General features: G+C 38.8%; 1 protein-coding gene across 22 annotated transcripts in view; it reads left to right on the forward strand.

Moving 5' to 3' along the window:
• Positions 1–25,239, forward strand: part of BAZ2B (bromodomain adjacent to zinc finger domain 2B) — a 372,529-nt gene that overhangs the window by 291,897 nt on the left and 55,393 nt on the right. For 19 of the 22 annotated variants that reach the window (XM_080671184.1, XM_080671185.1, XM_080671200.1 and 16 more), the window contains 7 exons: positions 10,122–10,214; positions 10,330–10,391; positions 17,341–17,406; positions 18,997–19,062; positions 20,403–20,447; positions 20,690–20,722; positions 21,952–22,017. In XM_080671184.1, coding sequence (XP_080527310.1) covers positions 10,122–10,214; positions 10,330–10,391; positions 17,341–17,406; positions 18,997–19,062; positions 20,403–20,447; positions 20,690–20,722; positions 21,952–22,017 — 431 coding nt within the window. The remainder of the gene's footprint in view (positions 1–10,121; positions 10,215–10,329; positions 10,392–17,340; positions 17,407–18,996; positions 19,063–20,402; positions 20,448–20,689; positions 20,723–21,951; positions 22,018–25,239) is intronic. The other 3 variants (XM_080671189.1, XM_080671187.1, XM_080671190.1) reach the window with 1 other exon arrangement.

Raw genomic sequence — 25,239 nt, forward strand, 5'->3', positions numbered from 1 at the left:
GGTAACTGGAGTTCTTTGATTAGGTGAGCTCCTTTCAAGAGCTACACTCATAAACTCATCCTACCCTGTGTGTTTAGAATTACAAAGGTGGGTGATAAGCTTTTAAGGCTCATACAGAAAGGGAATCAACCAGCACTTGGCACACACCTCAGGGTTGTGCCAACCTTCTGGAATTCTCATGTTAACAGCTCCTGATTCCTTGAGGTGGTACAAGGGAATAACCAAAATATGTGGATCTGTGGAGTAAATTTTCAGTCAGAGAACTCCAGTTACTGGTGAGTAACCCCAGGCTCTTAGTTTGGGTTCCTCTGCAGTTTGGATATATTACGTAATTTCAAAATGCCCATCCTATCTAGAGTAATATGCAAATTAACCACCACTCCGCTACACCCACCAGCCACGCCCACCAGCCAATCAGGAGCGAATATGCAAATAAACCCAACCAAGATGGCTACTGCCACAGAGAGGAGGGGGGAGGCTTGGGTTTCCCCGGCAATGGAGGAAGCCAAGCTTTCTGCCTGCCCTTGCCAGCCTAGGCCTCCACTCAAGGCTACAAAGTTTCAATGATAGAAGATACATAAACCCAAACAGAAATGGCGGCAGCCACAGAGCTAGAAAGAGCAGGAGGCTAAGGTTGCCCCCGGTGATGGAGGAAGCCAAGCTTTCTGCACACCCTGGCCAGCCCAGGCCTCACTTAAGGTTACAAAGTTTCAATTATAGAAGATACATAAATCCCCCCAAAATATGGCTGCCGCCACGGAGCAAGCAGAAGGCTTGAATCCACTCCAGGCTACAAAGTTTCAATTGTAGAAGATACATAAACCCCACATCCCAGGGCCTCCACTTGGGTTGCCAGGGGGTGTGGCCGGCCTGCAAACCACCACAGGCCCCTCACCCAGGCCGCCCCACGCCCCAAGGGAACCCCCACCCTGATCCGGGACACCCTTCAGGGCAAACGAGCTGGCCCCCACCCATGCACCAGACCTCTATCCTATCTAATAAAAGAGTAATATGCAGATTGACCATCACTCCAACACACAAGATGGCTGCCCCCATGTGGTCAAAGATCCTGCCCCCATGTGGACACAAGATGGCCACCACAAGATGGCCAGAAGGGGAGGGCATTTGGGAGGGACCAGGCCTGCAAGGGAGGGCAGTTGGGGGCGATCAAGCCTGCAGGGGAAGGCAGTTAGGGGTGACCAAGCTGGCAGAGGAGGGAAGTTGGGGGCAACCAGGACTGCAGGGAAAGGCAGTGGGAGGGACCCAGGCCTACAGGGGAGAGCAGTTGGGGGGGGGACCCAGGCCTGCAGGGGAGAGCAGTGGAGGAGACAAGGCCTGCAGGGGAGGGCAGTTAGGGGTGACCAGGCCTGCAGGGGAGGGCAGTTAGGGGTGACCAGGCCTGCAGGGGAGGGCAGTTAGGGGAAAAGAGGCTGGCAGGGGAGCAGTTAGGCATCAATCAGGCTGGCAGGGGAGTGGTTAGGGGGTGATCAGGCTGGCAGGCAGAAGCAGTTAGGGGCCATCAGGAAGGCAGGCAGGCAAGCAGTTGGGAGCCAGCAGTCCTGGATTGTGAGAGGGATGTCCGACTGCCCGTTTAGGTCCGATCCTACCGGGATCGGACCTAAACGGGCAGTCGGACATCCCTCGAGGGGTCCCAGATTGGAGAGGGTGCAGGCTGGGCTGAGGGACACACACCCCCATGCACAAATTTTGTGCACCGGGCCTCTAGTCTAATATATTTAAATCAGAATGTATTCATTTTAAGATCAATGAAAATGATCATTTTTTGAGCACAAAGTGCTCATAATAACCTCAAATGTATTTATGATTTTAAATTATACATAAATTATCAACATGAATATCTCCTGTTATATCTGACCCAGAGAATGCTGACTAAAGTAATTCTGCTAAGGGTTTGAGTTACAGGTTACAAATATGAAGCCTCTCAAGACTGTTTGAATGTATATTATTATATGTGTTGGTATCTGGTGTTCACAAGCATCCTATATAATAAAAGGCTAATATGCAAATCGACCAAACGTCAGAACGACCAGTCGCTATGATACGTACTGACCACCAAGGGGCAGACACTCAACAAAGGAGCTGCCCCCTGGTGGTCAATGTGCTCCCATAGGGGGGGCGCCGCTCAGCCAGAAGCTGGGCTGACAATTGGTGAGCGCAGGAGCGGTGGCGGGAGCCTCTCCAGCTGCGCCTCTGCAGCAGTGCTAAGGATATCCGACTGGTGGCTTAGGCCCGCTCCCTGCGGGAGGAAGGCCTAAGCTGTCAGTCAGACATCTCCCGAGGGCTCCCAGACTGTGAGAGGGTGCAGGCCGGGCTGAGGGACCTTGCCTGAGTGCATGAATTTCGTGCACCAGGCCTCTAGTATATATATAAGCATGTATGTCAATGTAAAATAAAGGTTTAATTATAAAATTGACAAAAAAGACTAACAGGATTTTACTACTTCTTTGTTTTTTATTTTGTTCTGTTTATTTCTGGATAAAAAGCCTGATTTATTTCTATTTATTGTAAACACCATTATAATATTGACTTCTTTTTAGCTGCTTTGTTTTTATTATAAAACATATATCCACAACAAAAGCTCATAGAACAGAGTGTTACAAAATAAAAGACACTTAGGAGTAAAATTGTTAAGTTTGTTAATCTATCCAGAAATGTGTACATACATACTCATATATATAATGTAGATGTAAATATGCAATACAACATGTTGTAATACATATATCCTTTAGATTTCTAAAATAAGTGGACTTATAGTGTATATATACTATTAGCTTGCTTTCCCTCCCATAATTTTCTTGAACATCTTTCTATATCAACGCTTTTAAATCCACCTTATGCTTTTAATGGCTGAATAGTAAGTAGTAAGTGATGCCACATATTGCTTTACCATACTCATTTGATCAGTCTCTCTTTGTTGACAGTTTAAGCTGTTTTCTGATCTTTGCTATCATAACTGCAATACATATGTGTTACACATATCTTCTATAGGTACGGGTATCTATAGTGTAAAATCCTAGAGATAAAATATCTGAATCAAAGGATATGTGCATTTTAAGTTTTGGTAAATAATAGGCAAATACTATCTCAAAAAAGATTGCTCCACTTCATACTTCTACCAATGGCTTGCAATTCACTGCCTGGCATATAACTTCATGTCCCATAAATTTTTCACTGCTTTAATATGTTATTTTTTGTGGTTTCTATTAAGGCTTTCATCTCCCCTGAATAGTTACTAGTGAAGATATTTTTTAAAGTTAATATATGAACAGATATAGCAATACATGATGAGTTTTATAATCAATATTGTCAATAAACTACTGATTCTTCTGAAGAATCTGTAATAGTAGGGAGTGTGCATTGTTTGCATGAAATAAGAAAGCTTAATATTAACTGATACCCAAAACATGGGTTCTTCTTGCATGTTTTTTATATCTAATACAAATATTAATAGTGCCCAAAATGACAACTTTATATTTGCACACTTAATTAAATTTCATTTTATTATAATAAAAGTTAATTATTCATCTTTTACCCAATGATTTTTCTCCCTATAAATTTCAAATTAGTTTGTATTCTGTTACATAGTTCTCCTTATTGTATTATGTAGCATTTTTCCTATTTCGTTACTTTTGACCTTAGTGTGTGTATTCTTTCTCAACATGTATATAAAATAGTATATGAGTAATTATTACTAATATTTATAAGTGTATAGGGTATATTATGCATGCTTGGGTGGGAGAAGAAAAAGAAAGTAGGAACAAATCACTTTATCATTTATTTCTAAAAGGCTTCTACAGTAACAGTTTGGCGTAGTTAAGCTGAGGGGATGTTAAAAATTTTTGTTCCATACTATTATTTTGTTAGGATTCACCTAGACCAGTGGTTCTCAACCTTTCTAATGCCGCAACCCTTTAATACAGTTCCTCATGTTGTGGTGACCCCCAACCATAAAATTATTTTCGTTGCTACTTCATAACTGTAATTTTGCTACTGATATGAATTGTAATGTAAATATCTGTGTTTTCCAATGGTCTTAGGCGACCCTGCTAGCGGTTGGGTTGCGACCCACAGGTTGAGAACCGCTGCTGTAGAGCCTAAGACCATCGAAAATTATGATTCATAACAGTAGCAAATCGGGGGATGTAGGAGAGCCAGTTTAGGCCCAATCGTTACATTACGATTCATAACAGTAGCAAAATTACAGTTATGAAGTAGCAACGAAAATAATTTTATGGTTGGGGGTCACCACAACATGAGGAACTCTATTAAAGGGTTGCGGCATTAGAAAGGTTGAGAACTAGACTAACAAACTGGACTTAATTTGAGGTTCAGAAGAGTAAAATAAATGCAAATTTTGAACGTTTGTTCAAGCATTGTGACATGAGAGCTCTCTAATTTCTCAGAGACTACAGATAAGAGTTTGACAGTTTAAAATTGAAAATCAGACACATTCAGATTGTAGATGTCTAAAAATGCATCATAGAATAAAAGAAATGTGCTATACTGAAAATATCTCTAATTCTATGTGAAAATAAACTTTTTTTTCAAAATAAACTTTTATGTTTGAAATTTTAGCAGACATACAGTGGCTTTAAACCATCCTATATAATAAAAGCCTAATATGCTAAGTGTCTGGTCATCCAGTCATCTGTTCAACCAATCAAAGCATAATCCTATAAAATAAAAGGCCAATATGCAAATCGACCAAATGGCGGAATGACCAGTCGTGATGATGCGCACTGACCACCAGGGGGCAGATGCTTAACGCAGGAGCTGTCCCCTGGTGTCAGTGCACTCTCACAGGGGGAGTGCCGCTCAGCCAGAAGTCTTGAGCCGGGCTCATGGCTGATGAGTGCAGTGGCGGTGGCAGGAGCCTCTCTCACCTCTGCGTCAGTTGGACATTCCCTGAGGGCTCCCAGACTGTGAGAGGGCGCAGGCTGGGCTGAGGGATCCCCCCCCCCCGCAAGTGCACGAATTTCGTGCACTGGGACTCTAGTATGCTAATGGTATGCTAAGGCCACTCAACTGCTCGCTATGACATGCATTGACCACCAAGGGGCAGACAATTGACCAGTTGATGAGTCGCTATGATGTGCACTGACTACCAGGGGGAAGACGCTTCTACCAGTAGGTTAGCTTGCTGCTGGGGTCCAGCAGATTGGGTCTGAGCAAGACAGACCGGACACGCCCTGGAGCCCTCCCACGGTCCCTTCCTGGCTGGCCAACCTCCCGCGTTCCTTCCCGTCCCCTATTGTGCACCAGTGGGGTGCCCCGGCCTTGCCTGTGCTCTCTCGCAATCTGGGACCCCTTGGGGGATGTAGGAGAGCCAGTTTCAGCCCAATCCTGCAGGCCAGGCCGAGGGACCCCACTGGAGCACAAATTCATATAGTATATATTTGTAAATTAATATTTCAAAAGATAGTTATAACAGTATATCCAGCAATGATAAACAAATAAAAGAGAAGATATTGGGGACAGTTTATTTCTCAGAGCTTGAGTGAATTTTCTAGGTTTCTTATGAGTAGATATTAGAATAGTTGATTCCTCAGAGCCTGAGAGAATTTTGTAGGTTTCTTACTTAATCTCCTCCTCCATTGGGTCCTTAACTTTTTCACATTTTTCCACTTCACATCTCCTACTGCTCAGAATATAGAATTTAAGGTACATAATTTTTCAATTAATCAAAATTGTATCATTGTTATCTTCCTTGCTAAAGTGAAAAAATATGAGTTCTAATTTTTAATGTTTTTCTGTCCTAAGTGTTTAAAAATAAAAATTACTGTGTACTTGTGTTGGACTTAAAATTGACTGATATATTCATACACAAATATATACCTGTAGGTATTATAGTTTTTTAAATATATATATGCCAAACTTCTGTTAGAGATCATCAATTCAGCTTATAACAAAAGGTCATACTTACACCACATTTTTTAACCACTTAATACACCTTACATTTTAAGACATATTTAGGTCTTTAAAACAGAATTCAGTGAAAGTTTTCAATTCTTAAATCTTTACCTGGGATGAGAACAGTATCCTTCAGATGTATAATTATCAGAGGTTGCTGACTCTGTGGGCCATTTGATAGATTTTTATTTCCCAAATCCTTTTCATGTAGTTCAGAAACTTTGATGATGCTTGTAGCCCCCTAACAATGAACATTATTAGATTGGAGATATAGTTAGCATCAGCTTCCCTTTCATCTTTCATTAACACTTCCAGTTGACTAGAAAAAATTAGACCCCTCTCCTTTTTTTAAGTCTTGATGATAGAAAATCAGCCATAGTAACCAACTTCACCTCAGCTGTTACAAGGATATAGAATTAAGTTCTTATCTAAAATCTCAAGTGGTTCAAATTTTCTTAATGGTTTTCAGAAAGCCCGGCTGGTATGGATCAGTGGTTAAGTGTCAACCTATGAACCAGGAAGTCATGGTTTGATTCCTGGTCAGAGCACATGCCGGGGCTGTGGGCTTGATCCCCAGTGGGGCTAGTGCAGGAGGCAACTGATCAAAGATTCTCATCTTTAATGTTTTTATCTCTCTCTCTCCCTCTCCCTTCCTCTCTGAAATCTACAAAAATATATTTTAAAAAAAAGGTTTTCAGAAGTAGTAGCATATAGACTGTGGAGTCAGAAAAACCTGGGTTTATATCTTGGCTTTGCTATTTAACTTTCTCGAACTTATTCTTCTGTAAACTGGACATAATGTTGCCTATCTTATAAGGTTGCTATGAAGATTAAATAAGATTATGTAATTTTTTTACGACATTCTATAAATGGTGGAAATTATTAATAGAGCTCAAGTAATTCAGGTGTTACCAATTATATTCATTAATAGAGGCCCGGTGCACGAAATTCGTGCACTGGGGTGTGTGTCCCTCAGCCCAGCCTGCACCCTCTCCAATCTGGGACCCCTCAAGGGATGTCTGACTGCCCTTTTAGGCCTGATCCTAGTTGGATCGGGCCTAAACGGGCAGTTGGACATCCCTCTCACAATCCAGGACTGCTGGCTCCCAACTGCTTGCCTGCTTGCCTTCCTAATTGCCCCTAACCACTTCTGCCTGCCAGCCTGATCACCCCCTAACCACTCCCCTGCCAGCCTGATTGATGCCTAACTGCTCCCCTGCCAGCCTGATTGCCCCTAACTGCTCTCCCCTGCAGGACTGGTCACCCCTAACTGCCCTCTCCTGCAGGCCTGGTCCCCCACAACTGCCCTCCCCTGCATGCTTGATTGCCCCCAACTGTTCTCCCTTGAAGGCCTGGTCCCTCCCAACTGCCCTCCCCTGCTGGCTATCTTGTGGCAGCCATCCTGTGTCCACATGGGGGCAAGATCTTTGACCACATAGGGGCAGCCATCTTGTATGTTGGAGTGATGGTCAATTTGCATATTACTCTTTTATTAGATAGATTGGTGAATATAATCTATAGGTGTGGTTTTTATTTCTGTGTCCCTGAGTTCTTTCTCTTTTCTTCTTTCTTTTTAGCTCAATTCCTCCCTCATCCCCACTCTCATCCCCAGCCTGCTCTAGCTATGAGTCTGTCTCTATTTTCCTTTTTAGTTTAGTGGTTCATTAAGTTCCACAGAGGAGTGAAATCATATGGTACTTATCTTTCTCTGACTGGCTTATTTCACTTAGCATAATGTTCTCTAGGTCTATCCATCCATGTTGTCACAAAGGATAAAATTTTCTTCCTTTTTACAGCCGAGTAGTATTCCATTGTGTAAATGTACCATAGTTGTTTTATCCACGCATCTACTGATGGACACTTGGATTGTTTCCAAATTTTGGCTATTGTAAATACTGCTGCAATGAACATAGGGGTGCAAATCTTTCAAATCAGTGTTTTGGGGTTTTTCGGATATATTCTCAAAAGTGGAATTGCTGGGTCATAAGGCAGTTCCATTTTTAATTTTTTGAAGTAACTTCATACTGCTTTACACAGTGGCTGCACCAATCTGCATTCCCACCAACAGTGCCCAAATACAACAGAGATCTTGAGAAAGAAGGACAAAGTTGGAGGAATCAAACAAAAGAAAAAAAAGGAAAGAAAATCAAACTACTTGATATCAAACTATACTACAAGGCCATAGTAATTAAACAGCATGCTAATGGCATAAAAACAGACATATAGATCAATGAAACAAAATAGCCTAAAAATAAACATGTACCTTTATAGTCAATTAATATTTGACAAAGGAGTCAAAAACATACAATGGCTAAAGGTAGTCTATTCAATAAATGGTGTTGGGCCCTTGCCAGTGTTTCCCAGTGGTTAGAGCATCAGCCCATGGACCAAAGGGTCATGAATTTGATTCCCAGTCAAGGGCACATACCTCGGTTACAGGTTTGATCCCTAGCCTCTGTTAGGGCATGGGCAGAAAGCAACAAATCGATGTCTCTCACATCAATGTCTCTCTCTCTCTCTTTCTCTCTCTCCCCCTCCCCTTCCTTCCCTCCCTCCCACTTTCCCTAAAAATCAATGAAAAATAATATCCTTGGGTAAGGATTAAATAAATAAATAAATAAATAAATAAATAAATAAATAAAATAAAATAAATGGTGTTGGAAAAATATATACGTTTCTTAAAACTTCATCTGTGACATAGTTTAAAACAATGTCTAATGTAAAGTATTATCTGAAATGATTTTTGGTGTTATGGTAAACCACTTTTATAGTTAGAAGTATTCCAACCAAGTTTGCTGGCAGAGAAAGCATGACATTACATGTTTTCTGTATCAGTTACCTATTGCCACAATAATTCTGGGAAACAACCAACCACAAAACGTCAGTGGTGTACACCACTAAGCATTAAATGTGCAGATGAAATCAGCTTGAGGTACATAAGGAAGCACTGCTGATCTTGGCTGTTCTTGTTCAAATGTTGGCAGTCAACTGGCTCCATGTGTCTCAACCCCCAGCAGACTAGCCCAACCATCTCCTCATTCTAAAGGACAAGGCACAGAGTAAGAATAGAAAGAGTACAAGTACACTTTACAAACTTCTCTAACATCACAATTGCTAACATCCCATTGGCCAAAGAAGATCACATGACTGAACGCAGAATCAAGGGACAAGAAAATATATTGCACATCTTGATGAGAGGAGCTGCAGAGTCACATTGCAAATGACATGGATAGAGGGAGGAATGAAGAACTGGGAACATTGTTATGCCCGTCTATTCTAGTCATACATTTATCCTTAAAAATTATGAGAACTAAGTTAGTTATCCTTTACTCTATACTTCTTTATTTATTTAGGAAATTTAGTCTCTCTCCTTCATAAATGAAAATTTCATTGGATTCAGAAACTTTACCATTTATATAGCTGAAGTGTTAAGTTTGGGGTGACTTTATGTTTGTTTTATTTTGGGTTCTTTTTCTTTTTTATACATTTTGTTGTTTTTAAGACTGAAGCTAAATCAAGTTTTTTGCAGCTACTTTTCTACTAAGTGGCAATTAGATGAAATGTAAAAAGAAATGTGCTCAGATTATTCTCTGTGATGGGAATTAAGAGAAGCATCATTTTTGGGTAGTTTCATATAGGCAGTCCTCGGGTTACGTCGGACTCGACATACGGCATTTTGTGGTTACGTCACCATCTCCCATTCACAGTATTTATTAAAAAAAAAGTTATGTCATTTCAACGTATATACATATGTGCTTTATGTTTTTTATTATTTATTTACCACAAGTAAAGGTCAGGAATTGTTATCTTTCTTTTACATTTTTTTTACTGTGTCACTTCATTACTGCTGTGTATGTGCTCCATGTGAGTGACATAGGTGCTTATGTAGGTGGGTTCTGACTTACGGCGAAAATTGCATTACATCGCGCCCTAGAAAGGGATCTCCGACGTAACCTGAGGACCTACTGTATGGGATCATATTTGATTAAATAGATTGGCAATTTTTAAGGGAAATGAACATGACATTTTCTGCCACACTATTCTACTACTTTGTTTCTAACCTTAGGCAGTTTTCTTAAAAAAGTGTGTCCTTCCTTATGATACCAGTTTCACAGAGTTTTTAGGTTGTTTTTAGATTGGTAGTTAAACAAAGTTGTTAATGATATTCTTTAAAATTTTGTGTTTTTCAGAAATAGCCAGGCAAGCAGCACAAATAAAGCTTTTGAGAAAACTTCAAAAGCAGGAACAGGCTCGGGTTGCCAAAGAAGCTAAAAAACAACAAGGTGGGTGATTTAAATGATAGCATAAACTTGAAGCATACATATTGGATAATTCATGAAAGGCATCTCTTTTTCACTCCTTTTCTGATGGTATCTGTGCTTTGGTTTTTCATCATAGCAATAATGGCCGCTGAAGAAAAGCGAAAGCAAAAAGAACAGATAAAGATTATGAAACAACAGGTAAGTTTACACATTGGAACTGATTTTTAAAACCCAGGTGTTATTTTTGGGTTCTATTTGTTTCCTTATTTTCACTATTATTTCATATTAATGTTATATATCTTATTTAGAAAGCTTTCCTTTTCATGATTTAAAATTCACCTCATTTTTAAACCACATCTCCTACTTTCAAATTGTCTAAAAAATGATCACCAAACATAAATTTGTATAAATACTTTTAATATCCTGATAGAACTTGAATGTAAGTTGGCATCTTGAACAACTATCAAACTTTTAAAATTAATGTATCAATAATGAAGGATAGTGCTTAAATGTTAAAATTTTCATAACAAAAGCTTGTTCTAAAATATGTAAAGTACTAGTAAAAGATTAAATTCAAGTTATATAGAATAAGTAAGCCCCATTGCTTCTGAATGGTAAAAATTAAAATATAAATTACTACGCAAAAAAATTAAGAAAGCATTATTTCACCATATCTAGCATTCTTTTGTATATCTACAATATTCTTCCCTTATCTAGTTTTCAAAATTAAGTATCAATAGATGAAATAATTTTTAAATTCATATAGGAAAAGCATTGCCTGATAAGACATTCAACTTCATTTAAGATGGGAATATGTGAACTATTCTTCCATCTCTTACATATTCACCTATTAAAGCAGAAAGGAAATTGGGGGAGACTCCTATTCCTTCAAAATTTTTAAACAGCAAGTAATTATTTTGAAGTACGAAATGAAGTCAATTGTGTTGAATAAGTAGCTGCTAAATAAATGGCTTGGGTTGGATTTGATATGGTTATCTTTTAAGTTTCCTTCTAGTATTGACTGAATCGGTATGATTAGAGAGAGTTGATCTAGAATTGGGATTCAGAATTAAGAGTTTGTATTTAGGCAGCCCAGAGTTGAATATGGGCTCTGCTACTTAAGAATATTGCTCCAGGCTAGTGTTGCTCAGTGCTTTAGCATCGACCTTTGAACCAGGAGGTCATTGGTTCCATTCTCTGTCAGGGCACATGCCTGGGTTTCGGACTCGATCCCCAATAGGGGGAGTGCAGGAAGCAGCCAGTCAATGATTCTCTCTCATCATTGACTTTCTCTCTCTCTCTCTCTCTCTCTCTCTCTCTCTCTCTCTCTCTCTCTCTGAAATCAATAAAAAATATATTTAAAAATAAAAAAAGGGTTTTGTGACTCTTAAATGAATTATAAACCTCTAAGTCTATCTCCTCCATTATGAAAGAAAATAACTGCATTATCTAAAGATCAAATGAGATAATGAGTGAAAAGTGCCTACCACAGTACCTGGCACAAAGCAGATGCTCACTTTTTAAAAGATAGATATAAAACCCAAATTGTATGGTACATTCATTCTTTTACTGTAATTAAAAGTAGTCAATTGTAAATTTGAATTCCTTCTTTAGTTTGTTAATTGTTTCTGCCAAAGAGACTATAAGTTTTAAATTTACTACATATTACACATATATATAATTAAGTTTATATCTCATTTTAAAGTGAAATACTCTTGTTTCTGTTACACATCTTTTTTATTTAATAAATCTTTATTGTTTAGATCAGGGGTCCTCAAACTACGGCCCGCGGGCCACATGCGGCCCGCCGAGGACATTTATCCGGCCCGCCAGGTGCCGCTGCCTGTCCTGCTTAGCAGCCGACTCGTCCCGGGCCCTGCAGTGTGCATAGGAATTTGTTCATAGTTGTTTTTTTTTTAAACTATAGTCCGGCCCTCCAACCGTCTGAGGGACAGTGAACTGGCCCCTTGTTTAAAAAGTTTGAGGACCCCTGGTTTAGATTATTACAGTTCTTCCTCTTTTTTCCCCCATAGCTCCCCTCCACCCCGTTCCCACCCCACCCTCTGCCCTTACCCCCCACGGTCCTAATCCATAGGTGTACGATTTTTGTCCAGTCTCTTCCCACACCTCCCACACCCCTTTCCCCCCGAGAAGTGTCAGTCCACTCCCTTTCTATGCCCCTGATTCTATTATATTCACCAGTTTATTCTGTTCATCAGATTTTTTATTCACTTGATTTTTAGATTCAATTGTTGATAGATATGTATTTGTTGTTCATATTTTTTATCTTTATCTTTTTCTTCTTCTTCCTCTTCTTAAAGAATACCTTTCAGCATTTCATATAACACTGGTTTGGTGGTGATGAACTCCTTTAGCTTTTTTCTTATCTGTGAAACTCTTTATCTGACCTTCAATTCTGAATGATAGCTGTGCTGGATAGAGTAATCTTGGTTGTAGGTTCTTGCTATTCATCACTTTGAATATTTCTTGCCACTCCCATCTGGCCTGCATAGTTTCTGTTGAGAAATCCGATGACAGTCGTATGGGTGCTCCCTTATAGGAAACTAACTGTTTTTCTCTTGCAGCTTTTAATATTCTCTCTTTGTCTTTTGCTCTTGGCATTTTAATTATGATGTGTCTTGGTGTGGTCCTCTTTGAATTCCTCTTGTTTGGGGTTCTCTGTGCTTCGTGGAATTGAAAGTCTATTTCTTTCTCCAGATGGGGGAACTTTTCTGTCATTATTTCTTCCAATAGGTATTCAGTATCTTGCTCTCTCTCTTCTTCTGGCACCCCCATAATGCGGATGTTGGCATACTTAAAAGTTGTCCCAGAGGCTTCTTACACTATCTTTATATTTTTGGATTCTTTTTTCTTTTTGCTTTTCCGGTTGAGTGTTTTTTGCTTCTTTGTACTTCAAATCTTTGACTTGATTCTTGCGATCCTCTAGTCTGCTGTTGGATCTCTGTATATTATTTTTTATTTCAGTCAGTGTATGCTTAATTTCTAGTAGGTCCTTTTTCATATCCTCGAGGGTCTCCCTAAATTTATCGGCCTTTTCTAGGATATTCTTGAAAAACATTATAACTGTGGTTTTGAACTCTATATCCAGTCGTTTGCTTTCCTCCATTTCTTTCATTTGTGACCTGTTTCTTTGTCTCTGCATTTTAGTTGCTTCCCTGAGTTGGTAGAGTAGCTTTGTGTGCTAGGTGTCCTATATGGCCCAGTGGCTCAGCCTCCCCAGTTACCCGAGGTGGACACTCTTGGTGCACCCCTTTGTGGGCTGTGTGCACAGTCTTGTTGTAGTTAAGCCTTGATTGTTGTTGGTATCACTGGGAGGAATTGACTTCCAGGCCAATTGGCTGTGAGGATCAGCTGTGTTTATGCTGGGAGAACTTCTGTGTTGGAGACACCCTTATGAGACAAGACTTGCAAAAGCCTCTGTGCTCAGCTTGAATGGGGCGGAGTCTCAGGGCAGAGCAGACAGCAATGGCTTCCCGTCAGCCCTACCCTAAGAGGCCCCTGGGTCTCAGTGTCCCACGGTAGTCGCTGCAAGCACCTCTGAGAGAAATCCGCCCTCGAGTTTCGCCCGCTGCCAGACAGTCCATTTTCTCCCCGAATGAGTCTGGGTCCCCAGAGTCTCGCCCGGAACTGGAGTTCAGAGCAGTCGGGAGCTTTTGTCTACCTCCCAATTGAGAAAGCCAGCCGCGTACTCAGTTGCCAGCCCTCTCTGCGCACGCACCTCTGTACCTCTGCCTTCTGCAGCTCCTCTGAGTCTCAGTATGCTTTTCTCTCCCTTCTAGTTGTAGAATTTCCACTCAGTCAGCCTTCCTGTGGTTCTGGATGATGGTCTGTTTGGTCTTTTAGTTGTAGTTTTGAAATTGTTGTGCGAGGCAGCAGTTCAGGTGTTTACCTATGCCACCATCTTGGTTTCTCTCCCTGTTACACATTTTAATAGCTTATCCTATATCCTAATGTCTAGAGACCCAGCAAATCTTATCAACACTTTAAATTCAGCTTTGTAATTCTAAAGTCTTGAAGTAGCTACAACTAACAAATACATAGCTTTTGCTGCTGATCAAAAAGTCATTGGGTTCCAAGCTTCCAGAGACATTAATATAAATGAGCTGGCCCTAGCTGGTTTGGGTCAGTGGATAGAGCGTCAGCCTGCAGACTGAAGGGTCCCATGTTTGATTCCAGTCAAGGGCACATGCCTGGGTTGCGGGCTTGATCCCCATTAGGGGATGTGCAGGAGGCAGCCAATCAATGATTCTCTCTCATCATTGATGTTTCTATCTCTCTTTCCCTCTCCCTTCCTCTCTGAAATCAATAAAGATATATTTAAAAAAAGAGCATGGACTTGTCTATAAATACACACACACACACACACACACTAATAAAAGAGAAACATTCAAATTGACCATACCTCCGTTATGCCCACCAGCCACGCCCACCAGCCAATTAGGAACGAGTATGCAAATTAACCCAACAAAGATGGCAGCAGCCACAGAGCTGGAGTGAGCAGGAGGCTTGTGTTGCCCCAGCAATGGAGGAAGCTAATCTTCCCACCTGCCCTGGCCATCCCTGGCCTCCGCTCAAGGCTACAAAGTTTCAATGATAGTAGATAAATAAATCCCAGATACCTGCTTCCAGCCGGCCCTGGCCTCCACTCAAGGAGGCGCAGAAAAAAAAAAAAAGAAGAAGAGAAAAAAAGGAGGGGCTGGGAGCCATCAACTCCTCACCCAGACTGGCCTGGCACCTCAGCAGGGACCTCCACCCTGAAGGGGGTGTGGCAAGCCTAAAAACGGCCCACAGCCCCTCACCTACGCTGGCCAGGCACCCCAGTGGGACCCCCCACCCTGAAGGGGCTGTGGTCAGCCTGCAAACATCCATCAGCCCCTCAAATATTTAGTCTCTAAGAACTTCCATTTTTTTCCTTAGGTAAAAAGAAGACAATTTTAACTCCTATGTTGTTTTTTTATGATCAATACGATATTTTATGTAAAGTGCCCAGCTTACTAATTGGGTACTCAATTATTATAGTACTAGAGGCCTGGTGCATGAAATTCGTGCAACAGGGGAGGGGGTGTCCCTCAGCCTAGCCTGCACCCTCTCTAATCTGGGACCCCTTGGGGAATGTCTGGGATCAGGCCTAAACCAGCAGTCGGATATCCCTCTCACAATTCAGGACCACTGGGTCCTAACCTCTCGCCTGCCTACCTGCCTGATTGCCCCTAACTGCTTCTGCCTGCCAGCCTGATCACCCCCTAACCACTCCCCTCCCGGCCTGATTGACGCCTAACTCTTCCTCTGCCAGCCTGATCACCCCCAACTGCCCTCCCCTGCTGGCCATCTTGTGGAAGCCATCTTGTGGCGACGTGAGGGCATCGTGCGAGGGTGCGAGGACCACCTAGGCTTTTATTAGTATAGATAATAATGAAAATAATTTTCTTCCTTCTAATAATAACAGCAATGCCAAATATATGTACCTGTATATAAATCACTAGGACAGTTAAGATAAAGCTCTAGACCAGCCGTGGGCAAACTACGGCCCGCAGAGCCGAAAGAGCAGAGGGTTCTCTTGATCTCCCCTCCGCTCCTTTACTTTGAATTTATATTAGTTCACACAAACACTCTATGCATGCTTTTGTTCCGGCCCTCCGGTCCAGTTTAAGGACCCATTGTGGCCCTCGAGTCAAAAAGTTTGCCCACCCCTGCTCTAGACTGAATGAATTCATCCCAAGATGCTATACCTATCTCTGTACATAAGGGAACAATTAATGACTTTTGCTGTCATGAGAAGATACCACCTTTATAACCTAATGATTGACAAAAGCAGAAAAATTAAATCAAGCATATGCTTTACTTAGGTCCCAAGGTCTAATCTAAATAAATACTTCACATATGGTTAAGTACAACCTTATCTACAACTTGGAAATGAAACAAAAGATACACTTGAGTTTTTATTTTTGGCAAGCTATAATTAATATTCAAAACTATGATAGGATCTCCAACAGAAAAATCATAGAATGTGATTAAGTCTTCTAATAGCAGAGTAGTAATTCCAGAAGTCTCATTATCCTGTGGTAGACCCCTATAGGGAATCAATAGCATCAATTTGCAAAAAGGTAATGTTTAAAAACATATTAAAATACAGCTTCAGAAGGTAAACTAGCATCTGAAAATTGGAATAGGTACTATAACATACAGAATTATAAAATGTATTTGTTCTGGAAATCCTAGGACAGATGCAATTGGCAAGTAGGAAAATGTGGATTTAAAAAAAAATTATTCTCATCATTGCCAATTTGGGACCTTTAAAGGAGTTTATGAACATGAAATTGTTACTGATGTGCTTTAAGCATATAAGATTTATTTTCAATTCAAACTGTAAAGTTCTTCTGAAAATTTCAGAACACTAAATTCTAAACCTTAAATTTAGACACTAGGACTACCAATTATTCATATGAATCTTTCCTTAGAATATAAAATTATAATTAATCTATTTTTAAGTAATGTTACAGATTATTTCTGAATTTGGCTTATTGTGATAGTTAAAAGCAAAGTCATCATGGTACTTACCATGCTAAATAAGAAGTTATACTGTGGAAATTGTTGTTAGTAATAATTTATTGCAATTGTGTGGCACTGTATCCTTTTTTACAGCATTTTAATTATGACACACAGAGAAAGTGCAAGCCAACTCTCCTTAATGTAAACAAGAGTAGTTATTTGCTCAAGATCATGCAATGAATGACAGTAACAGAACTAGCTTAGGTTTTCTGATTCCTGCTACACTGTTTTTTTTTTCCTGTATTTATTTCAAAGTAAGTATTATTTGTAATTGAAAATATTTATTAAGAACATCCACCGGTTAAATGAGTCTAATTCGCTTGGTTTACCTAGTTTCCTTATATTTATTTAGCACTTGTATTTTATAACTTGTTTTGAGAAATTTTATAGCATCACATTAATTTTTCATGAACATAATATATATAATGTTAAACTAAATAATTAAATGTTATAGCTACCATGGTAACCTTTGTTAATTCTGTACTTATACCTTAAATTATTTTATTCCACTTAAATACTTTTCAACTAGATATTTAGTTCACTTTATTATCTTTAATTATCATATTTTTTCCTACAGGAAAAAATTAAGAGAATACAACAAATCAGAATGGAAAAAGAACTTCGAGCCCAGCAAATTTTAGAGGTAGTATTCTTAAATTTGATATAATTAAAGTAATATAGTCATATAGCTTAAAGTCTGCAAAAACAAAAATTTTACATATAAGTTCTCTTACATTAATATGTTCATCAGAAATTCTCTTTAAACGCAATGTAATAGTAAGACCTTATCTGAACCTTATTTAGCAATCCCATTTTATCCTAGCAATGAAAACAGAAATAAAAAGAGAAAACCTCTGGACAGCCAATATCATTGTCATAAATATCATGGATGAAAATTCATGTTCTTTACTTTTGGAAAAATCATCAGGACTTATAGTCAGATGTTTTCTTTTAATTTAGAAATAAAACATTACAAAAGTAAAAATAAATTTTAAATGTTTAACCAGCTTAGTTTTCTGGTTTCTAATATATCTCTCCTCCCCACAAGCTGATAGGAATAGAGGACCTATTTGGCTTCAGCAAAAGCAATAGCCAAAAGATAGCAAGGGAAAACACAGAAAAACTCCAACCAGCATATCTAGGAATGTAAAAGCCTAGTAACAGTGTAATCTTTTAGTTGAATAGCAAGCAATTTTCAACAACTTAATAGTTGAAAGACATTATCAAATTCTACATATAACAACTGATGTTTAGAATAATTGTTCCGAGTAATCAAGAAAAAAACAAATTTTTAGTGTACTATGTCTAAGCAGGCATATGTCTCAAAATTACTTCCATCCAAAATAGTGAAAATAAACTTTTAATGTTAAAGTTATTCATTATAATCTCTCACCTATTCAGGAAACTCTTGCTATATAGAATAATTTATTCCCTGGGGGCTCCAGGTAGCTGAAGTTTTCTGTTACAGGCTTTTTTACATATTTCTTTTCTCATTATAAGTTAACTTAAACCCCTCCAATAGAAAATATTCCTATCTTAAACTAAATTGAGAATTAACTACTAGGTAGTTATGAAGCTATTAGATAGGTAACGACTTAAGATTATGAAGCTCAGATTTGATAGTATGATCTTGATATTCAAAATGTGCTTCATGAAAGATTATGTTTCCATATTAAAAATTTAAAAAAAACCCTTAAATTTAACCACAATATACAGGTAGGGAAAATCAAATTTACCATGTTTCATTTAAATGTTACTGAGTAATGACTTTCTTTATCTCAGATTTCAAGTATTTTTTTATTTCAAATAAAGTGGATATGTGAAATTTTTAAATGTTACTGATTTATTCTTTAAATAACCTGTATTTATCCGCTTAAATTTATCCTATTTTCTTAATTTGTATTGTGATCATGTTTTACTTTTAAAAACCAGAAATTAAATTTTGAAGTAACACAAACACTCAATTGTTTCAGACTTTTAACAGAGTAGGAAAATAAGAAAAGCTGACATACTCTTACAAATTTAAGAGTTTTTTATACATCTTAATGTTTATATATTAGAAATAAAATTAGTGTGCTAAATATAACGTTGTTTACTGTGTGAAATGTGTTACTGTCTGTATGTTCCATATTGTTTTGTACCTTGTGAGGCATGTAGTTCCATTTTCAAGTCTGAGATTATTTTGAAGTTGTGGTGCTGTTGCATGACTTTGAGACCTGTTTTGCATGCACAGGCGAAAAAGAAAAAGAAGGAAGAAGCGGCAAATGCCAAATTATTGGAGGCCGAGAAACGAATAAAGGTTAGTTTAGATGAGAATCAGAGTTTTTGTTTTTCAAAAATAAAAACTATATGATGTTATTCCAGTATCAGTTATATGAAAAAAGGAGCTGTCCTCAAAATGACTAAGAAGATGTTTAGCAGAGATACCTGTGTACAATGTGTGCTTTTATTGTATGTATAGTGTATGTTTATATATTTTTATTTCATTATACAGGTTTTATGTGACACTTTGAGTTCCTTAAATAGCAGATATCAAATCAGAGGTGCAGACTATTGCGTAGTACCTGTGTATGGGTTTGCTGGATAAGAATGATCTCCCCAAGCCATTATGTGTCATTTATGTTTCAAATTGCGTCCCAAATCTTATTTTCTCCTTAAATTATAACTTTCTCTTTGTTAATGTCCTGTTTTAACTGTTAAAAAGTGAAAAGGCTACAGAAACAAAAACCTAACCTTTATCAACTGGTATTTACCATCATAAAATTAGCCATTGTTAATTATTGTAATTTCAAGTGTTGTTTGGGGGTGTTTTGGTTTTGATTTTTCTGGCATGAAGTGTAAGAGACTTGGACACCTGTACCTTACACATTCCACTCCTTACCTTCCAATGTTTTGATATTTACTAAAATACAGGACCGCTGAGTGATCCTATGGCTCTGGTAACAGCCACCACAATGTATCTTATAAACCCAGGGAAATATTTGCTACATTTTCCACATAGACTCTACTCTCCTACTTTGTTCTTTAGACTCTATCCCCTTTCATGGCTGTCCTTAATATTAATTCTATCCATATCTTACCTTTTATAAAAATATTTAAATTGGTAACATTCACAGAATTGTTTGTTTTAAGCTCCATCCCTTTGGGATGGTGCATGAAAATCTCAAACTGATCCCATTGTCTCTTGTCACTCTCATTTACATACAGCATGTAGAAATGTTATAGCTGCTGTTAATTACAGAGTGTATTTGGGAATCTGTAATCAGTGTAGAGAGTTCTTATCAGCTAGATTTGAAGGTTGTGACATAATGTATTAAAATCATAAAAAAAAATACATGTGCCATTTGTATCTGACATGCGCTGACCATCTAGCTAGTCACTTCAATGAACTTGCTATTGAAGTGTGCTGGTAGGTCACTGAATAAAGATCCTTGCTACTGTCATATATGTGTAGTTTTTATGTATTAGGAGGAATTACATAAAATTGCTATTTCATACTTTAAAAATGATTGAATATTTGCAATTTTATGTTTTAATCTAATGGAAAACTATAGAATCTCAGAAAAGGAATTTTTAATACTTGTAGCATGTTCTAAATCTTCCCTCAAAATTATATATTAAAAGTTTCTTATCTTTAAGGAAAAAGAAATGAGAAGACAACAAGCTGTTCTTCTGAAGCATCAGGTCTGTATACATATTTTTATATACTTATTGAAATATACATTTTATCATTTTTCTTAAATCTATTTTGAAAAATCTTCAAAATATTTTCTTAAATATTTCCAATATATTTCCTGCTTAAGTTTTTCCTTCATCTCACAGTTTATTGCCTTGCTTTGGTATTGGTATCTTTTGGGGGGTTAAAAAATTGGTTTCGTGACTCTGTGATTTCTGTTTCATAATGTTGTGCCAACTCTTTCTACCAGGAGTTGGAGAGGCATAGACTAGATATGGTATGGGTATGTTTATTTTTGTACATCTAACACCGCATTGTGATTTGGTTGTGATATATGGTTGTCATAGCAATGCATAAAGTGTAGCACTGGCTGCTGTCATATTACATACTGCTGCATGGCTTTACAGCACAGTGCATTGCATACATCTGCTTGTCTGTCTATCAAGAAGTGTGATCCATCTCCAAGATTTTTAATTGAATTTCGCAAGCCTTATATAATGTTGCTGTCTAAAAATTTACTTACTGATGTCACAGTGAAAGTTAGGTCACTATATAATTTGAGACAATTATGACCCATATTCTCCCATCATTCTAGACACAAAACTGCCATTGAATACAATGGGAATTTTGAGTTAGGTTGATGAGAGAATATGAAATATAACCTGGTTTTATAGATAAATTTTAGAAATATCCCTTTAATGGGACCAGATAGATTTAAACAAAAAAAGATTAAATATTATAACTGATTTTTTTATTCTAAAGAAAATGAGATTGTCAAAGTAAGCCAGTGATGACCTTATTTTTATATTGTGCATTTTTAATTCCACTTATTAGCCCATGGTGCAGCTTTTGTGGCTTTAAATAGTGCATCAAGTGGCAGACATCAGTAAATAGGAATATCCCATTTCATTGGTATCAGTGTATGAACCACGACTAGTTTAAATTGGTATAAAGGCTTTAAAAAAACTTTAATTTGTTGGTGGCTTATTGGATTTACAAAATGATAGTATACTTGAAATGAAAATAATTCTGAAATCATACATTAAGGTGATTATAAATCACTTCTGCCTGATCTAAAAATTTAAGAACAACATAACCTCTAGTTTAATTGGCTATAGTACATATTTGTGGTTTTTCTAATAGCAGATGTAAGGTAACTGACCTGTTCCAGCCAACCATTATGCTTTTTGTTCTGCCAGCTTTTGAAGGAGCATCACAACTGACCATAAGTAAATCTTGTATGCTTCTGTTTACACTGTCTCCATGTTCATTGCTTTACCTTTTTGCTTTTGATTGTTCTTGTATTTGCTTTCTAAACCTGAACTAAAACATGCACAGACTGGCCATTCTTGTCTTATATTTAGTATTTACTGTGACTTGTCTATAAATGCTAAACATGCTATACTGAGTTTTTTTTTGTTGTTGTTGTTCTGTTTTGTTTTCCATTTGAAAACCAATCTGTGAAAATTAGCAATCATTGAGTTATTTTCCTAATTTTATCTGGCCTAATAGGAACGAGAGAGAAGGCGACAACATATGATGCTTATGAAAGCCATGGAAGCTCGTAAGAAAGCAGAAGTAAGTAATGTTTCTAGAAAAATAGTACCTTGTCATAAATTATTTTTTTTCTCAAAAGCATTGGCTCTTTTAAATATAAATTTTTCAGAGTATGGGTTTGCCATGATTAACTGGTTTTTATAAGCAGACCAAAGATTAGAGATAGTAACTAAGTGTTAGAACATTAAAAGAGTGCAAAGAAAATTCTAATGTATGTGTTAATGTTTTGTACTGAGATTTTAAGTATCTTTATTTTAATGTAAAGAATGGCATTCATTCAGATAAAAGTAGCTATTTTTTACTGTAATTAGAGTTTCACAAAGTTAATATTACGGCATGCTTAGACAAGTTCTGTTTGTCCTAATTCAAACACTAGTCATTCCAACTATGGACTTCTGCTCTCCAAATTATTGTTAACATCCTATGGGTAAAATTAAAATAGACTTTTTTAACAGATAATTCAGAATATGAAAACTATTAAAATAAGTCAAAATGAGCTTATTTTGAATTTAATAGAAATCAGTTAAAGGTTATAATATATGTTACAAAGGAATACATTCTGCATTTAAACAGTTGGCCATTATAGCTAGAGCTTTGGAGTGTAAGGGACTCAGATTCCCATCCTGGCTCTAAAATAACTTGCTTTACCTTTTCAGGCCCTCCCTCCCTCCCTCCCTCCCTCCCTCCCTCCCTCCCTCCCTCCCTCCCTTCCTTCCTTCCTTCCCTCCCTCCCTCCCTCCCTCCCTCCCTTCCTCTCTCTAACTTTCCTTCTTCCTTTCTTTTTAAATATGTTTTTATTGATTTCAGAAAGGAATGAAGAGTGGGAGAGAGAGATAGAAACATCAATGATGAGAGAGAATCATTGATCGGCTGCCTCATGCACAGCCCATACTGGGGATCAAGCGCTCAACCTGGGCACATGCCCAGACCGAGAATCGAACCATGACCTCCTGGTTCATGGGTAGACACTCAACCACTGAGTCAGTCAGCCAGGCCAGGCTATTTCTTTTTTAAAATTGAGATGATGATAACTGCTTCCTAGGATTGTAAGATTATCAAGTCTATAAGCATTTAGCAAGTTAGAATTAATGGGGTCTTCCTTTTAAGATGGTGGCATAGTTAAACGCAATACTCCCATCTTCCCACAACCACATCAAAATTATAACTGAACTGCAGAGTGACCATCATTCAGAACTGTGAAATCTGGCCAAGTGGAATTCCTACAACTAAAAATATAAAGAAGCCACATTGAGACTGGTTAGAAGGGCCGAGATGCTAAATGAGCTGGTCCCACACCTACATGTGGCAGATAAAAATCAGGAGGCATATCCCAGCACCACACTCAGCCCTGGCCCAGCATTCTAGTGCAGGGAGAAGTCCCTGTAACTTCTGGCTGTAAAAACCAGCAGGGCTAGTGGCTCAGTGAGACAGAGGGCTTCTGGAGTCCCAGGTATTCCTCTGAAAGGGCCTGCAGACACTCTCATTCTGAGTTTTAGCACTGGGGCAGAGCTCAACAGGCTTCAGGGACTTATGAGAGGAACTGAACTTTCTTGCATCAGGGCAAGAGCTGGAGGGGCAGCTTCTCTCAGACAGAAGTGCTGGCAAACCCCATTGCTCCTTTTCTGAGCTCTTCCCCTACAGAGCCAATAGGCAGGAGCCATATCTGAGTGTCCATCAATCGGGGGCTGCCCTAGTGATTCCCTGAGACCCCAGCTCACCAACTTGCAGGCCCACCCAAGCTGTTTCTACTGGCATTTCCATAGGAATGGCCTGTCTTGGCTCATACTTCAGACTTTCGTAAAGTCTGTTAAACAAATAGCATCTGGCCTTGGCCTGCCCTTGCTCCATACATGTTGCTTAATGACCCCAGACCAGGCACTAGTGGCAGCCAGCCTTGGTTTGTAGCGGGGCACCCCCAAGCCCAGCATGAGTAGCAGCCATCTACAGATCGCTTTGTAGCTCATTCTGGTGGCCCATGGCAGAACATGAGCAACTGATTTTGGCCTGCACTTCCTGGGAGGCCTTAGAGCCAGTACACCTGGTGGACAGCTTCAGACTCTGTTGAAGAACCACTCAGCCTCCTCCACAAAGGACCCACTCAAAAGATGGCTCAGTGGTCACCAGAGCCCCACTGAAGCAAGTCTTGCTTCATGGCATGGGGCCCTGCACAGCTGATCCTCCACTGTGGTCATAGCTAATCCCTGCAGCCTATAGGCCTAGGAGTAAATCCCTCCTATTGACTTGCCAACAACAATCAAGGCTCAACTACAACAGGAAGATGTACACAGCCCACAAGGAGTGTCCAGCTCGGGTGATTGGGGAGGTATGCCACTGGTCCCTATAGAACACCTACTACATTAGGCTACTCTACCAAGCCTGGGAGATGTAGCATGCCATAGGTATGGAAAAGCCACTGGAAACAACTTGGGTAACTCTGAAATTTGGGTGGGGTGGGGTCCCAGGGAATCACCAGGGTAGGGAAAACAGTGTGGGCCAGGTTGATGGAGTCAAAGAAATCGTGCTAGCCTGCCAGTTCTGTGAGGTGAGGGCTCATCAACGGTCTCTGTCAGCACTTCTGTCTGGAAGAAAACTGCCCCTTCGGCTCTTGCCTCAATGCCAGACAATTCAGTTCCTCCCAGTGTGCCTCCTACCAGTTTTATTTTGGCCTTCATGCCTCTACACCCCCATGCCCAGTTTTCTAGATGTAGAAATTCTTGAAGTAAATATGGATTCTTGGAATATAAGTCATTTATAATAAACATTTTTTAGCATCTTAATCATAATAATGTAATTCTCTGTACCAAAATATTACTAATGTCTTAGTTAGGAAGTCATTTAAATTTCATTTCAGAGTTGAAACACTGATAGCAAATGTATTAAGTTTAGAATATCTTAAACAGCCCTAAATAATAGGGTAAACTTTTGGAATCAGTTTTTTACTCACATAAAAATATTATCTGGGACTCTGAAAGCATAAATGAAAGTATTTCTAGAAGTCTATAGCATAATAACAAATAGATGAAATAACATTTACTCTGTATTAGAATTATGGAAGTTTAAAACCCAAACAATGAATGTGGTAGAATGACCTGTTATTTTACAACTCATCATATTGCAAAACAAGCCATTTCTTAGAGACCATGTTGCAAAGATGCCTGTCGTTTGCATTTTACAATTCTCCTGGGTCTCTTAGGTGTTTGTTCTGAGCATAATAAGGAGAATACATTGCTTTTGACAGCAACT

Source organism: Plecotus auritus (genome assembly GCF_963455305.1).
Source record: "Plecotus auritus genome assembly, chromosome: 5".
Taxonomy (NCBI): Eukaryota; Metazoa; Chordata; class Mammalia; order Chiroptera; family Vespertilionidae; genus Plecotus; species Plecotus auritus.